At 35.6% G+C, this 14,981-nt stretch overlaps 1 protein-coding gene across 5 annotated transcripts in view; it reads left to right on the top strand.

Annotated features, from left to right (window-relative positions):
* ZFAND6 (zinc finger AN1-type containing 6) overlaps positions 1 to 14,981 on the top strand; it is a 57,207-nt gene that overhangs the window by 33,778 nt on the left and 8,448 nt on the right. For 3 of the 5 annotated variants that reach the window (XM_031440712.2, XM_031440708.2, XM_031440713.2), the window contains 3 exons: positions 9,604 to 9,774; positions 10,814 to 10,922; positions 11,782 to 11,882. In XM_031440712.2, coding sequence (XP_031296572.1) covers positions 9,621 to 9,774; positions 10,814 to 10,922; positions 11,782 to 11,882 — 364 coding nt within the window. In that variant the 5' untranslated portion in view covers positions 9,604 to 9,620. Of the gene's footprint in view, positions 1 to 2,697; positions 2,822 to 9,603; positions 9,775 to 10,813; positions 10,923 to 11,781; positions 11,883 to 14,981 lie in introns of all 5 variants that reach the window. The other 2 variants (XM_031440711.2, XM_064480656.1) reach the window with 1 other exon arrangement.

Genomic DNA, 14,981 nt, shown 5'->3' with positions numbered 1-14,981 from the left:
TCAGTGCCCAAATTGTGTTACGTAGTGGCTCCTGCTGGCAGACGTAGATTTTTTCTCAAACAGCAAATTCACTCTCTTTAAAAAGAGCTTGTTGCAGCCTATCTGCATTGGGGTACATACCTGGCTACTACAGGTTGTCAGACAAGGCTGCTACCTGGCCAGCCCAGTTTCATGCATACATTCAACACATACTAAATGCCTGCCGTGCGCCAAGCATTATTTTAAGCATCAGTGAAAAAAATGGGCAAAATATTTGCTGTTACAGAGGTTACATTTCAGTAAAGGGAGCACGGATTCACCAAGTGTAACTTAATAGTAAATTAAGATTAATGTAAGGGCATTGAAGAAAAATATAACTGGAAAGGGTAATAAAAAATACTGGTGGCAGTTTTAAATAGGGTGGTCGGGGAAGCCTTCTCTGATAAGATGGCATTTGAACAAAGACCTGAAGGAGATGAGCCATAGTGACTTCTGGAGGGTAGAAGTTACAGCAATTACAAAAGCCTCGAGACAGGAACATGCATACCTGGCAAAGCTGGCAGTGTGTATGATCAGGGAGGAGTGGGAGAGGAGGTCAGTTAATAAGGGACCAGATTATAAAGAGCCTGTAAGTCACGGTAAGCAGTTTGGCTTTTACTTGGTGAACTGGGAAGCCACTGGAGGATTTTAAGTAAGCAAGCAGTGTGAGTTGCTTTAGATTTTAACAAGATCACTGGCTGCTGTATTGAAGACAGACAGACACAATGTGTATACACTATATAATTCCATTTATTAAAAGTTAAAAATAAGAAAAGCTAATCTAAGGTGTTAGAAGCCAGCATAGTGGTTAGTTATCCTGGGGGAAAGGATAATATTTGGAAAACGGTGTGAGGAAGCTTTTGTGGGGTATGAATGATGTTCTGTGTCTTGATTAGTGTGCTAGTTAGTTACCCAGTTGTGTTCGGCTTGTGAAGTTTCAAGCTTTACACCTGGAACTTTGTATACTTCCGTGTGTTTAAAGAAGAAAAGAATGGGAGTTGTTGGTTTCTTTACTTTACCATAGGACACCTCAATAGAACTAATGGAGTATCTTTCATTTTGATATGTGTTGATTGTGTTCGGTTTGAACATTTTAGTAGAGCAACTTGATTATAACATTTGTAAGGACTTTGAATTGCAAGTAACAGAAACCCAAATCAAACTAAAGCAAAACCAGAATTTGTTCACATAGCTGAGGAGTCTAAGAGATGGAACTGTCCTCAGCAAAGTGTTTGAGTTCAACGCCTCTTTGTCTTGGCTCCTTCCTACTCATTTTGGCTTTGTTTATAACCTTATTTTAATTAAATGTTAAATGTGGACTCTTTCTCCATTGTGGCAAAGACGTCCACCAGCAGCACTAGGCTTACATTGTATTGTTTTTAGTGTAAACCCAGAGCAAAGTCGGCCTCTTTCCCAGTAGTACCGGTAAAATCCAGGGAGGAATGGTTGGTTCATATTGAGTCACATGACCAGGCTTGGATCTCATGCCCACCCCTGAGACATGTCTGGCCCTGAGGAGGAGAGGTTAGGCCTACCCTAAGCAAATGAAATGGTCTTCCCACGTGAAAAAGAGGTTCTATTACCTGAAAGAATAAGAAAGGAAAACATACTAGGCAGACAGAAACTGTCAGTTTCAGGAATATGGATATCTTCCATGTTCAGTTATTGAATGATTTTATAATTATTAAGACATCATGGGTTTTATTTAGCCTTCGTGAATAGAAAACTGTACTAAATACACATGGACAGTTTGTACCAAGAACATTACTGTCATTTCTCAGATTTTAGCTGCAGCTCTCCGTATACCCTATACCTGGTGACGCAGAGTTGTTTGAAATACTGCTTTTCATAGTCCTCTCCCCTTATTGAGTGATGAACATACTTATTGAGTAGGTGAGACTTAGCAAGAGCAAATAATACTTCAAATTTATGTTGTTTTGGATGAGAGAATCTCAGTTAGTAGAACCTATGCTTAAGTCACATGTCCACCTAGCCTCCCCGCGTCATCTGCAGTGATTAGACCAGAGTCATTTGCTTATTTAATCCCGAGGTTGACAGACTTGGCTCATCAGCTATTTTTGTTCAACCCATGAGCCTAGGAATGGTTTTTGCATTTTTAAGTGGTTGCGGGGAAAAAATCAAAAGAGGAACATTTTATAATGTGAAAATTCTAATTTTGGTGACTGTAAGTATAGTTTTATTGGAACACAGCCGTGCTCATTTGTTTATGTATTGTCTAGCTGCTTTTGCATGACTACAGCAGGATTGATTAGTTATAACAGATTTTATGTCTGTTTAGCCTAAAATGTTTACTGTCTGGTCGTTTATAAAAAAGTTTCCCAACTGCTGATTTATGCATTATTGGGTAGAATGAAACAAATGAGTCATCTAAGATGGGAATGCCATTCATAGTCTTTCTAAAACCTGTTTTATTCAACTGGAAACATGATAGTGGCCTCTCTTTATGAGATTTATCATGCCAGTCATTAAAAACTTCCCGTAAGTCAGTAACTGGGAAAGCGAGGTTTGTATATACTAGAATTAGTTTTGGGGTCTCTTATCCTTATGTAACCTAGTATGTTGGAACTGATGAATTTATCATTTGCTGGGAAGGAATGTGTAGCATCTCCAAACATGTTATCCTTATGTTAGCTGGACTCACGCCTTTTTGTCTTTCAGCCCAAACAGCAACAGGAAAGGCAACCTGACATAGGGAAGTGGGTACTGTTATACAGAGAGAGAACGACAAAGCTTCCTCAGTACACTAGGAACCCTAATCCAAAGTCCCTGTACTTTTATCAGAGTAAGTAGCATTCGTCCCAACTCTTTTATGTCGAGTCATACTTTCTGATCTATTTGCTTTATGAACTTTCCTGGATTTTTGTAATCTCTGCAGAGGTTCTTGACCCCCCAGAACAAATGTGTATTGCCCATGTGATAGCCAGTAGATCCAAATGCTCAGGACTCCATAAGAAATTACTATATGCTACCAGGAAATGTTAATCTCAAACACTTATGACAGGATGAGTATTCCTCTTTTGATCAATTACTATTAAGAAAACAAAAATTATAGTAGAATATACCATAAATTCTGCTGTTCTCTTTTCTGGGATCTCTATTTGATAAAATAGCAAACAGGGCCAGCCGATTCTGAGTGGCTTTCTAATGACTGGAAGGGCCAGGGGGTGAGGGGAAGGCTTCTTACCACTTTGTGCCTGTAGTACTAGTTGAAAGTTTAATGTGAATTCTTGTTTAACTCAGCATGTTATGCATTTTTTTCCCTGAAATTAATAGTAAAGATTCCAAATTCAAAAAGTCATAGGTGTTAACCTAGGAATTAAAAAACTCTGGTAACTGAAAGTGAAGTGGTCTCGAATTGGAGAGTATAGGCTCTAAGAGGCGGCGTAGCTGATGGGTTTTAATTTTGGAAACATCAGTTCACTGTTCCCAGGTCTTGCTATTATTCAAGAGAAGCTGGAAATCTGAGATTTCTGTGTGACATTCCGCAATTTCTGAATGCTAACAGCTAATTTTAAAATTTTAGTATGTGCTGACTAATCAGATATGCCTGTGGGTTGGATTTAACTTGTTTGCCAGTTTGTAGCTTCTGTAGATTAACTTGTCATAAGTTATATATCCTCCCTGTTGCAGGAGGAGGGAGAAGAATAATGAATGAAAAATCATATGCATTTTATAACTGGCTTGGGTTACCGATCATTCTTGCTGAAGGACTGTTTCAGTATATAAATTATGAGTTCTGTGATTGAAACATTTTTCATCAATCTGTTTTCTCCCCTTTTCAATGGAAAATAATCATTTTTGGGCCTGACGTGAATACTTCTAACAATAATGAAATGTGTTTATTCAACAAAACATTTTGTAGTATTCATATTAGGCATAAAGGGGATTTGAAGAGGAAACTGTTCAACTGGGAAATGACTTGTATACCTATAAAGCACTTGTGTAGTGGTTAGCTTAAGTGCCCCAAAAGGATGGTACAGACAGCTTCTTTAGGAATACATAGCAGAGGAGGGTCGAGGTGGACAGAAATGGTCCCAGAAGTAGAATTTAAGCTGATTCCTGAATAGGATTGTTCCAGGCATAGTGAAGAAGTGGACAGAATTTACAAAGGAAGGAGCAGTATGAGCTAGAAGCTTGTTTCCATCAGTGAGCATGATTTGTTTCAAACAGCAAAGGACTCTCTGCTTTGGGAAGAACAAAGAGCAGTTGCTGAGTTTCTGCTACCTACCAGGCTCTGTATAAAAGCTTTCTACATACATTGTTTTACTTAGTCTAGTTAGATGTATGATATGAGCGCCCTCTTAAGGAGTTGAAACTTAGAGAAGTTTAGGAACATGTCCAAGCTCTTATACCTAATAAAAATGGCAAAGCTGGGATTTAACCCCAAGCCTATTCACTTCTCACTCAGCATACGTTTCAGGGAAATTGGGCTAGTTGGGATAAATTATGTAGAGCATGAATGCCAGGTCTAGTACTTCTTTCTGGGGCAGTTATATAGTAACTAAAACAGAAGTAATATGATGAGAACTGGGTATTTTATAAGAATTTAAATAAGTGAATTGTGAGGAAAGATGGTAAAATAGAAAAAACTGTTAAGAGTAACCCGGGTATGAAATGAGAATCAGAATTGGAATGCAAAAGAAAAGAGCATGAGATATTTCAAAATGGAAATTATTATAACTTGGTGACTTAACTCTATGGGATGAAGTAGAGGGAAATAATTAATTGACATGTATTTGCAGTTATAATTGAGTCTGTGTTGCATTCATTCATTGCTATTCTTTTGTCAGAATTCTAACAATTGGTAATGAATTTTCTTTGCAGTCTTAAAATATTTGATCTTGAATTTTTATGCTAATGAGAATTTCTTAGGTAAAAAGACTTAAAGGAAAAACAAATTTTCTTAAGACCTTGGTTAAGCTTATTAAAGCTGCATAATATCTCAAGGTTGAATAAATGAGTGAAATTTTAAATTATCTTTAAATGAAAAGAATAAGAATTCACAAGCTCATGGACTTACAGGTTTGACGGGACAGGATGGACTTTGAAAGTCATTCTGGTATTTTAGATCAAAAAAGACATTGACCTAATTGCTTACAAGATATGTGACCTTGGGCAAGTTATTAAGTCTCTGAATATCAGTTTCCTCATTTAAAAATGGGGATATCAGTAGTACCAACATCACAGGGTTTTGGGGAGAATGAAATAAGATAAATACAGCAATAAAAACAGTTTGGGGCCCATAGTAAGCTCTGAATAATTAAGTAATATCCAAGGGGGCTAGAGAGGATCATCAGTTGTGATTTTGATTATGAATGTTATTAAGAGTCAAAAATCACAGTTCTGAATTCTCTCTAATTAGTACTTTTTAAATTTTAACACCATGTTAATCAGTTTTTCTGTGTATGTTTGGTAATCTCTTTCTTTAGTTCGCTGCATTTGCAGCTTTATAATCCCACAAAACATAGAGCCATTAAGAAATTGTTCTGCCTTCTCATTCGCTTTCCTCTTTTCCTTCCTAAATGCCAGGCTAATGGGCCCTCCAAATTGTTTACCTACCAGAAAGGTACAGTAGCAGGGGGAGGCTAGACTTCCAGTTTCTCTGTACCTACCCCATCTTTCCCATTACACATAAAAATAAGCTGATACCCTTTTATGGTTTTTGGTCTTTTTCTGAATCTTCATGGAAAGGTATATTTTGTGGCCTAAAAGTGAATAAATAAAGTTGATTCTTTTCTTTTCTTTTTTTTTTTTTTGCTTTATTCTTTTTGTTTCTTGTTAAGTAACCTGTGAAATCCTGTGTTGGTTTTTTTTTTTTTAATCTGCCAACGTAATAGCTCTTTATAGGAAAGCTCTTACGAAAATTATTACTAATTTGCTTCTGTGCAAGTCAGTTTGGCTTGGGGAAATTGCTAGTGTTACATGTTTTAAATTTTAATCTTACTATTCAAGAGCAGGAATTGTGATATAAAAAGCTTGGTAGTCATGTTGTACTTTTAATCTGACTATTCACTTGAGTTTTTATGGAAATGAGATATTTATCTTTTCTAGATGCTTGTAATTGCCAGCATATACTGAAAGATTTATCAGTACTGGTAGGGGAAGTTCTTTAATTCTTAAAACATATCATTTTAATGTCATTAATAGGCAGCATAAAATAGTTGGTGATTTAGAACACACAGGAAAGTTTCTAAATCTTTTTTCTTTATTGCCCCCACCTCTCTAGGAGCCTTTAAACAGTTTTTTTCCTTAATTGGCTTTCTACCTCCATAAAATTTTAATTCCACAGACATACTGCATATTTATTTATGTATTAAAAGTATATCCATGTTTTATAAAGAGTAAGAGATTTTGTTTTTAGTGTTCTCTTTCCCCAGAGAATCAGTGTTGGCCTTCTTGAGGTGATACTACCCGTATTGATGGTTTACAGCAGTGGATTCTCAATTTTTGGTTGAGGACTTTTGTATTTTCTAAAGTTATTGAGTACATTGAGGACCTTTTATTTATGTCTGTTATATCTAGCAAAAATACTATATTTGCAAATAAAGGTGAGAAAAATTACAAAATACTTATTAATTTATGAAAAATAACCATTTCTCCTCCTTCCCTCCTTAAATGGTTTAGTGAGAAAAGTGACATTGTTACATATTTTTACAAATCTCTTTAAGGCCTGGCTTAATAACAAACAGCAAGACTCTAATAGCTGCCTCTGTGTTCAGTCTGTTACAATGTTGTAAAGAAAAACTGGTGTCATACAGATACGTAGTTGGAAAAGAAAGGAATATTTTAATAACCTTTTTATATAATAGAAGTTGCTCTTTTTTGACATTACACCAAATGTGACAGTTTGTAGTTTCTTAAAGGGATAGTTGCAGTGCAGTGTAGAATTTTATACTATATAAAAGCTTTTAGTCCTGTTACTTTAAAATTCATTGGTCTGTCTTTCACTTTGAATGACTCTTTAGTTCATGAATAATTCTCTACCGCTATACATCGGTCACTTGGAAAATACTGGTTTACTGACTCATGCAGATCTTCCAAATGCTGGTAATAGTACAACTACTCACGTGTCAATACTGTCACTACTGGTCTTACCAGAAACTCCAAAATTTGGAGATACTTGTCAAGCTTTTTTCATTTGAATGTTGTCCTTGGCAATAAATGGTATTAGTTGTTTTTCTTGATGTGACAAGCTCGCTTTGTTTATCTTTGAGAAAGTATCTGTCATATACTCAAGTCTGAATAATCAGAGTTTGCCGGTTGTTCTTTGAAATAAAAAAAACGTGTTCCGTGAAAAAGATGACTTGACTAGCTTGTAACTCAAAACAACTGCACAAGGGCCTTTTTTCTTCAGTCATATTTCTGTATGCAGCAGGAATACTTTCTGTGTACTTCCCAGTTTGTCACAAAATATTAACAAGATGTGTATCCAAGCTCAGGATTTAATAGAATTAGTAGTTTTCTGTGACAATGTTGTGATGAAGAATACAAGTAGTAGTTTACTTTGGTGCCACTGTCTTGATCTGGCTGCTTGATGAGGCTCCAGGTATTTATCCACTGTTGATTTTGCACCACTAGTGCACATGTCAACACAGAGGAAAAGGCAAATAACTAGTTAGTGTTAGTATGAAAACAGTTTTGACCTCCCCAGGGGTCCATGGAACACACTTTGAGAACCACTGATTTAGAGCATGGACTAGAGACAAAACGATCTCTACTGAATCCCAGCTCTATCACTTATTAGCTAAGTACATGACCTTGGACAATTACGTGATAGCAAACAGGACAAACATTATCTCAGTAATATAGACCCCTAAAATCAACAAAATGTTTGACATTAGCTCTTCTATCCTGTCATGTTAATAGGTTTTTTGTTTTTTTAAATTTGATATGTATATTTGCAGAACTACAGGAGGGGGGAGTGAATTTAAAAGTAGCAGTATATAAAGCAGGGTAGCCAAGATTGGATTCTGAAATGACTTGCTATCATGGAGTAAGAAAGATGTTTGTCAGAATCCCAAATTATGTTCCTAGGCCTATAGAAATTTTACGACAATTCTTTTTAAAGACAAATGCTAAGCTTGCTATTTTGTTTTGTAATCCAGTCAAATGTGTTATTGCTCTTGGTTCTGAAATTTGCATTAAATCCTCCCCATTCTCCAACAGTCTTTTCAAATAATTAAGGTGAAGAAAAAAGATCTGTTAATGGTAAACAGTGAATTTTCCCTCTTTGATTGTCAATTCAAGGAAGCATTATCTTTCTTTGGTTAGTTTTATCCTTTATGCTCTTTGAACATAGACTCATCTGTAAATATACACACACCCATTTTGGAGTAACCTTCATTCCATATGGGAGGCCTTTTTTTTTTCTCCTTTAAAAAAAAAAGATAGAACCTGTTATTACCTTCTGTCATGTTATTCATGCCAAAGAACCACTTTATGGGAGAAATGGCACATGGGGTTCTTCCATCTGCTATAATTGATTATTGCCTTGTGTAGTTCCCAGACAGCTTCTCTGCCCGTTAGTTTTTTAATTTTAAGCACTGTAAAAATAAATAACTATTTTGTTCCCAATTAGATAAATAGTATCTTCATATAAGAGGATTTTAAAACTACAGAGAAGGTACAAATCGGGGAGGGGGGAATCACAATTAACTTTGCCTCCATTGGATATGTTCCTTCCTGTCCTTACTGATGATTAATAGATGCTTTGTTTGTCCTAATTGACAGCGTATTATATATACATTTAATGTTGTGCTTTTTCATTCTTATCAGCATTTTTCTCCTTCAAAAATTATTGTAAAATATTTTAACGACTCCTTAACTTTTGAAAAAAATCCATTCTCCTAATGTTAGACATTTAAATCATTTTAAGTTTGTCAGCATTATAAATATGCTGTGAAACACATCCCTTGTGTTTGTATAGGTATATTTTTTTTCTGATTATACCCTAGTTATTCTATTGAAGGAGAATGATTGGTTCAAAAGGGCTATCTTTTACAAGGCTCTTAAGGTAAATTGCTACATAGCTTTCCAGAAAGATTGACCCAGTTTTTCATTTCACCAGTGTTCTGCTCATTTCTCCTCAGCTTCACCAGCATTGATTTTATGTTAAATGCTTTTTAAACAGAAAAAATTATGCAAGTTAAAATGTGAACTTCAAGGGAAAGTTTACATGCTTAGAAGTTAATAATACAACACATAGCAAAACTCACACATATATTTCTCATTACTAGGAGTCCAGGCTGAACTAGCGTAAAGAATTTTCCTTAACATTCTGATGGTGTGGACTCTTCAGAACAGATACCTTTTTCTGGTTCTTACCACTTCTAAACCAGTACAGACCGACTTCTATAGATTGGATTGGCAATAAAAGTTCAGTTTGTACCCTTTTGATATTTATTTTTCCTCTCACTATACCTTAGCCCTGGGTATTGAGACAGTTGCACAGAGTGACTTAGGGGGGAGTATATGTGGGTTTTCCTTTATTATAGAAAGCAAATTTGGATAATGTGTGACTGCTGTGTGAGTCTTAGTTCTTTGCTAATTCTGTATAAATTTCAGGTGTGCAACAGAGGAACATGGCTCAAGAAACTAATCACAGCCAAGTGCCTATGCTTTGTTCCACTGGCTGCGGATTTTATGGAAACCCTCGTACAAATGGCATGTGTTCAGTATGCTATAAAGAACATCTTCAAAGACAGAATAGTAGTAATGGTAGAATAAGCCCACCTGGTAAGTAATTCTGTTAAAACACAGCACTGTTCATAATTGAAACACACTTGGATAGCACAGGGTACCTTTTTCCACTTTCACATTGTACTTCTATTACTATGTTCAGATCAGGAAAATCATTACATATTGTGATTATCAGTGGTAGGGAAACAGGGATAAAAGTATCTTTACTATTGAAAAGAACTGCTATAAATCCACCTCACAGTCTTACTTGCTGTGCTAGAGAACTCTATTAAAATAGAGGCATAGTTCACATATATATAGCTGTCTTAGAAAGTAAGGTGTAAGGCAGTGAGGCCTGTAAGAGAGGACCTTGGTTCTTGACTTTTGAAGCCAAGATAGTTGTAGAAGGAAAGAGTAAGTTATGGATAGCCACAGCTGACTTTAGGGAAAGCCTTTCTCCATTAGGAAGGAGAGGTGTAGCAGTTTGACTCAGAGTAAGAGATACTTAACCCCAGTTCCCTTGAGTTCTTTATGCATTTTTGTGCTCAAGAATTTTCCTGGAATTGAAGTGGCTTTTGTTCCAGTACTCGTGTAAGAAGAATCATGAGAATTCTGCAAAAGTAAAATGTTAATAGTATTCATCTAGGATAGTTCTCATATAGGTTAATGCCTGAATGTATAGGTTTTTGTGATAATGAAAGTGGGCTGTTACTTAGTTCATTTAAAATTGTGTGTCTTTCTTGTCATTGCTTCATGTTCGAGCCAAAAGCTAGAATCATTTAATCAAGACTTCTTTAAATGTCTCATTTGTGCACTAGAAGATGTTTGTGAGTTAAAGGATTTTGGATGATAGTTCTAAGAAATAGAAGTTCAGTTTTTTTTAATATATACATTTTGCATCTGGTCTTGGTTAAAATTAACATTTTTTTCTTTGGAAAACTAAAAAATTTTTAACCTAAAATAATGAACCAGCATATTATATAGTAAAATTAAATCCATATACTATATTTTGTGGAAAAGTTATCTTGGTTCTTTTTAGATGTGTTGGCCTGGCCAAGGTAAAGAGTCACTAATACGAGGTGTGGTCTTGTTACAGCACCTTCTGTCAGTAGTCTGTCTGAGTCTCTACCAGTTCAGTGCACAGATGGCAGTGTTCCAGAAGCTCAGTCATCGTTAGACTCTACATCTTCATCTATGCAGCCAAGGTAGGATGTAGCCTCTGAATTGGAAAGCTATTGAAAAATAAATATTCCATATTTGATCAGTTCTGGTAAGAATGAAAACTATGTATAAAGTCACTGGCATAAAATTGTATCTATCTCATTATTATTATTGAGTAGTCAGAAGAGTCTTTTTATTGATTTTACATTGGGGTGGAAGTAGGGAGTTGTCTTTTAAGCCTCAGACTTCCTTTTCAAACAGTTTTTTCTTTCATTGTCTTCATAATATGTCCTGACAGACCTCTAAAGTCCTTTTGAAACCTGTTAAATTCTTCTAGACGTAAGCTTGTTCCGCAAGCCCTGTACTAGTACTTTGTATTAAAAGTAACAGTCTTGCCACAGGTTCTCTTTGTTTAATGTCATGATGTGGTGCTGATACTTATTTGTACTCTGTTGTATTTTTTCTTTTTAACTTTAAAGTCTCATCATTTAGAAGTCTGAAAATACAGAAATGTTTGTTTCATTCTTACTCTACTGTTAGGAAACAAATGTTAAATTTCTACCCCGCAGTTCCCTTTTCCAGTTCACGATGGGAGATGTGCATTTCTGCTATGCCAGTGCATCATGTACAGCTTAGTACTGGGGCGTCTGGAGCGTGTCTTCGTCATGCTAGTTTTCATCTAGTGCATTCATGCACAGTTCTGTTGCTTTATATGTTTCTGGTCCAAATTGGTCTCATGTTTCAAAGTTCTAAAACTTAACCTTTAAGTTATAAAAAAAGTATCTCTGTGTTAATTTTGTCTTAATGATCTACTTACATATATTGAACCCTTACTTATATCATTTTAGTTACTATTCCTGCATAGATATCATGTTTAAAATCTAAATATTTTTGCTTTTCTAGCCCTGTATCAAATCAGTCGCTTTTATCAGAATCTGTAGCATCTTCTCAAGTGGACAGTACATCTGTGGACAAAGCAATACCTGAAACAGAAGACCTGCAAGGTTTGCACATGAACTAGTCTGTGTTTTCTCACTTATTTAACATTTGAGTATTATAAGCCAGGCACTATCCTAGGTGCATATGTTTTTTAAAATTGCCTGCCTAAGATACATATTTTTACATTTATTTTCTTTATGAGTAGAATATTATATACCCTGAAATATTTAGTTGACTGAAATGTTAGGAGCCATTTCCCACTTTTATATAATTAGGTCATCAATATAAACATAGAAAATTAAAAATTGGGGGTTTTTTTTTGGAGAAATGTAATTAAATGAATGAGTGGTGGTGTTACACTGTTTTCTTTTACTGTTCTGCCTAAATACTATTTCCTCTCCAAGAAAACTGGGGCTGCTGATTTGAGAGAAATCTTTTGCTTTTGACTCAGATTGTCTAAGTGACTATTTATTTTGACTGGCAGTGGCCCCTTTTTCCCATCTGTGACTTCCAGCATAACAGTCACATTCAATTACTTTTATTTATAGCATAGTGTCCCTTGTTCCTGCCCATGCTCTTTATATCCTCATCATGTGGATCAAAATGAAGCGGCTCTAGGAAGACTTGAAAATATGTATGAAGGCTTTCTAGTGGGCAGAGACTGTAGAAGAGGCATTTAGGACACTGTTAAAATTATGCTTAATTAGTCATATTCTACCAGTGTGTGGAAACAATGTGTTAATTGAGAAGGATACTCTGGAAAGAAGCCCAAGGATGACTGTGTGTCATTTTATCTACGGCATGATTTAAAGTAAGACGATGCCGTGACTGTCAAGTGAAACCTTCCATTGTACATGGTATTCACATGGTGGCAACAGATAGTATCTGGCAGTCTTAGCTGGAGTTTTCTAAAGTTTGAATTCAGCTAGGCTAGCTAATTCCCCTTCCTCTGATTTCATGCCCAACAAATAATTAGCATAATTTGCCATTTGTAGATTTTATTATAACAATAAAGTGAACTGTCTGGCCAACATAAATATTCCAATATATTATAAATATTCATAAACATTAGAAGTGAATCCTTTTTTATTTTTTAGTTAAATAGAAAAGTTTAAGGAAGAGCCAGAGATAAGGGATATTTTAAAAAGCAGATATAGAAAAATTCCCAAGATTTAGTTATCCATTAGGCATGGGAAATAAGACAAGGGTGCTGTTAATGCTTTCAGTTGTGGTTGCTTTCAACAGGAAGCTTGAAAGAAGTTACAGTTGGACAAGATTTTAGATAGGGTGAATTGGAAGTGATCAAATTTCAAAACTAAAAGAGCTCAATTGGAGGTTGTAGGTGGCTACTAGATACTTAAATTTATGATCAGCATTATGTCTGAAATTTGTAAGTCCTTGGCATAGGTTGAAGAATGAGAGGCAAAATCAAGAAGAGCAAGTAGGATAATGAGTCGGCAAAAGGGAGAGGAAGAAGTCATCTAGAGCCTTGTTGGTTTCAGGCCACAGATACCAAGGGAGGATTTCAAGGAGCAAGAGTTGCTTAGTTCTGAGAGACAGCTAAGTAAGGAAGAGTGAAAACAGGCACTAACCATGAAGATACTACTTACGACAGAACAAATTTTAGAATGTTGGTAGTGGAAAAATACATGCTGCTTAAGGGTAAAATAGCAGTTCTACAAGTTTGACAAAAAAATGAAGATTGTGGGTTAATAGGCCATAGTAATATGAAGTGCTTTTATACCATTTGTGGCATATGGAGAACAATACAGTTTTCTCCACCTAGTACTGAGTACATTAATGCAAAAGATGGTCTTGGTGCCATATTCAGAAAAATTGTAGGGGATTTTAAAATTGTATAGACTGCTTTTTCATGTGTGATTTCAATGACAGTATTAACTTATAAGTACCTTTTAAGAACTTAGCATTCATAATTTCAGCATAGTGGAATCTTTGAAGAAATGCGTTTCATCTTAGTTTGAGAGGATTAGTTTTCAATGTGTAAAATCTCTTCATAGCCTGGTTTTTACAAATATCCTGTTATACTGTTGAATTAAGAATGTCTTCTTTTTATTATAAACATGCCTGCAAATGTATGTGTATCTGTATATATACATACACTCAATACATAATTTACTTGTGATTTCCCTATTTGATAGGAACAAATGTTTTTTCCATCTAGTTCATACATGAATGAAAAGAGAGAAAGTCTTTGACTCAAGTCCTGTGGTTATTTGAGCTGGAACTGGAACCCAGGCATCTGCCTCTAGGCCAGTGTTCTTTCTACTAGACAGTTGTGGTGCTTCCTGGACCGGGATGTCCCTGTGTGTGTTCTGTTGCCACATCCAGCCCCGCTAGGGTAGGATCAGCTGGTTTGGTGACCTACTCAGGAATCTGTTTTCTTCCTTATTAATGTATTTGCATCCCTCAAAGGAAATTTATTTAGGTAGAAAGACCATCCCAGGTGAAAGAGGGTTCATGAGGAGTCCCTGTGTGCCTTAGGCAGAGTTTCCTAACATTTTTTATTGGAGTTTTCAGAACAGTGTCCTTGAAACAGCTTTTTTTCTGTGTAAGTATCCTGCTTACAATTGGGATAAGTTGCCACCAGGTGAGTGGTACTGCTTTCATCTTGTCCTCATGGCTCTGAAGAGTTTTTTACCATGTTTAACTGAGAATTTAGCATATTACAGCATCTTTCTCATTTAATTATGCCTTTTCATTTAATAAACCACAGTACCTCAGTTTAAACAGTGTCACTTAGTAATGTCAGATTTTCAGTTTACAAAAGCTTAGCTTTTAAAACAGAAAAACTTTTTAGTGTTTTGGTGCACTCTAAACTATGATACTTGATTGCTTGTTGTATAATATGCTTAACTTCAGTTAACCTCTCTGTCCTCAGATATTGGATCATAGTAAAAAGAATATGGAATTTAGATCCAGAAGTTCTGTTTTCATACCTTGACTCTTCCACCTCTCTGAACCTTATTTATATTATTTATAAAGGTGCATAACAACCATGTCCACCTTATAGGTTATTAGAAGTCAGTGAAATAATGGAAGTGAAATGTGCTTAATGAACTACAAAGAATATTCTTATTCTGTATAAAGCTAGTGATTTGGGAATTATAGGAGGCTTTAGAATAAGAGAATTTTAAAGCTTTCCA

This window comes from Camelus dromedarius, chromosome 29, assembly GCF_036321535.1.
Source record: "Camelus dromedarius isolate mCamDro1 chromosome 29, mCamDro1.pat, whole genome shotgun sequence".
NCBI classification, from domain to species: Eukaryota; Metazoa; Chordata; class Mammalia; order Artiodactyla; family Camelidae; genus Camelus; species Camelus dromedarius.
Note: the sequence above shows the minus strand (reverse complement) of the source record. Positions and strands in the feature narration are given on the sequence as shown.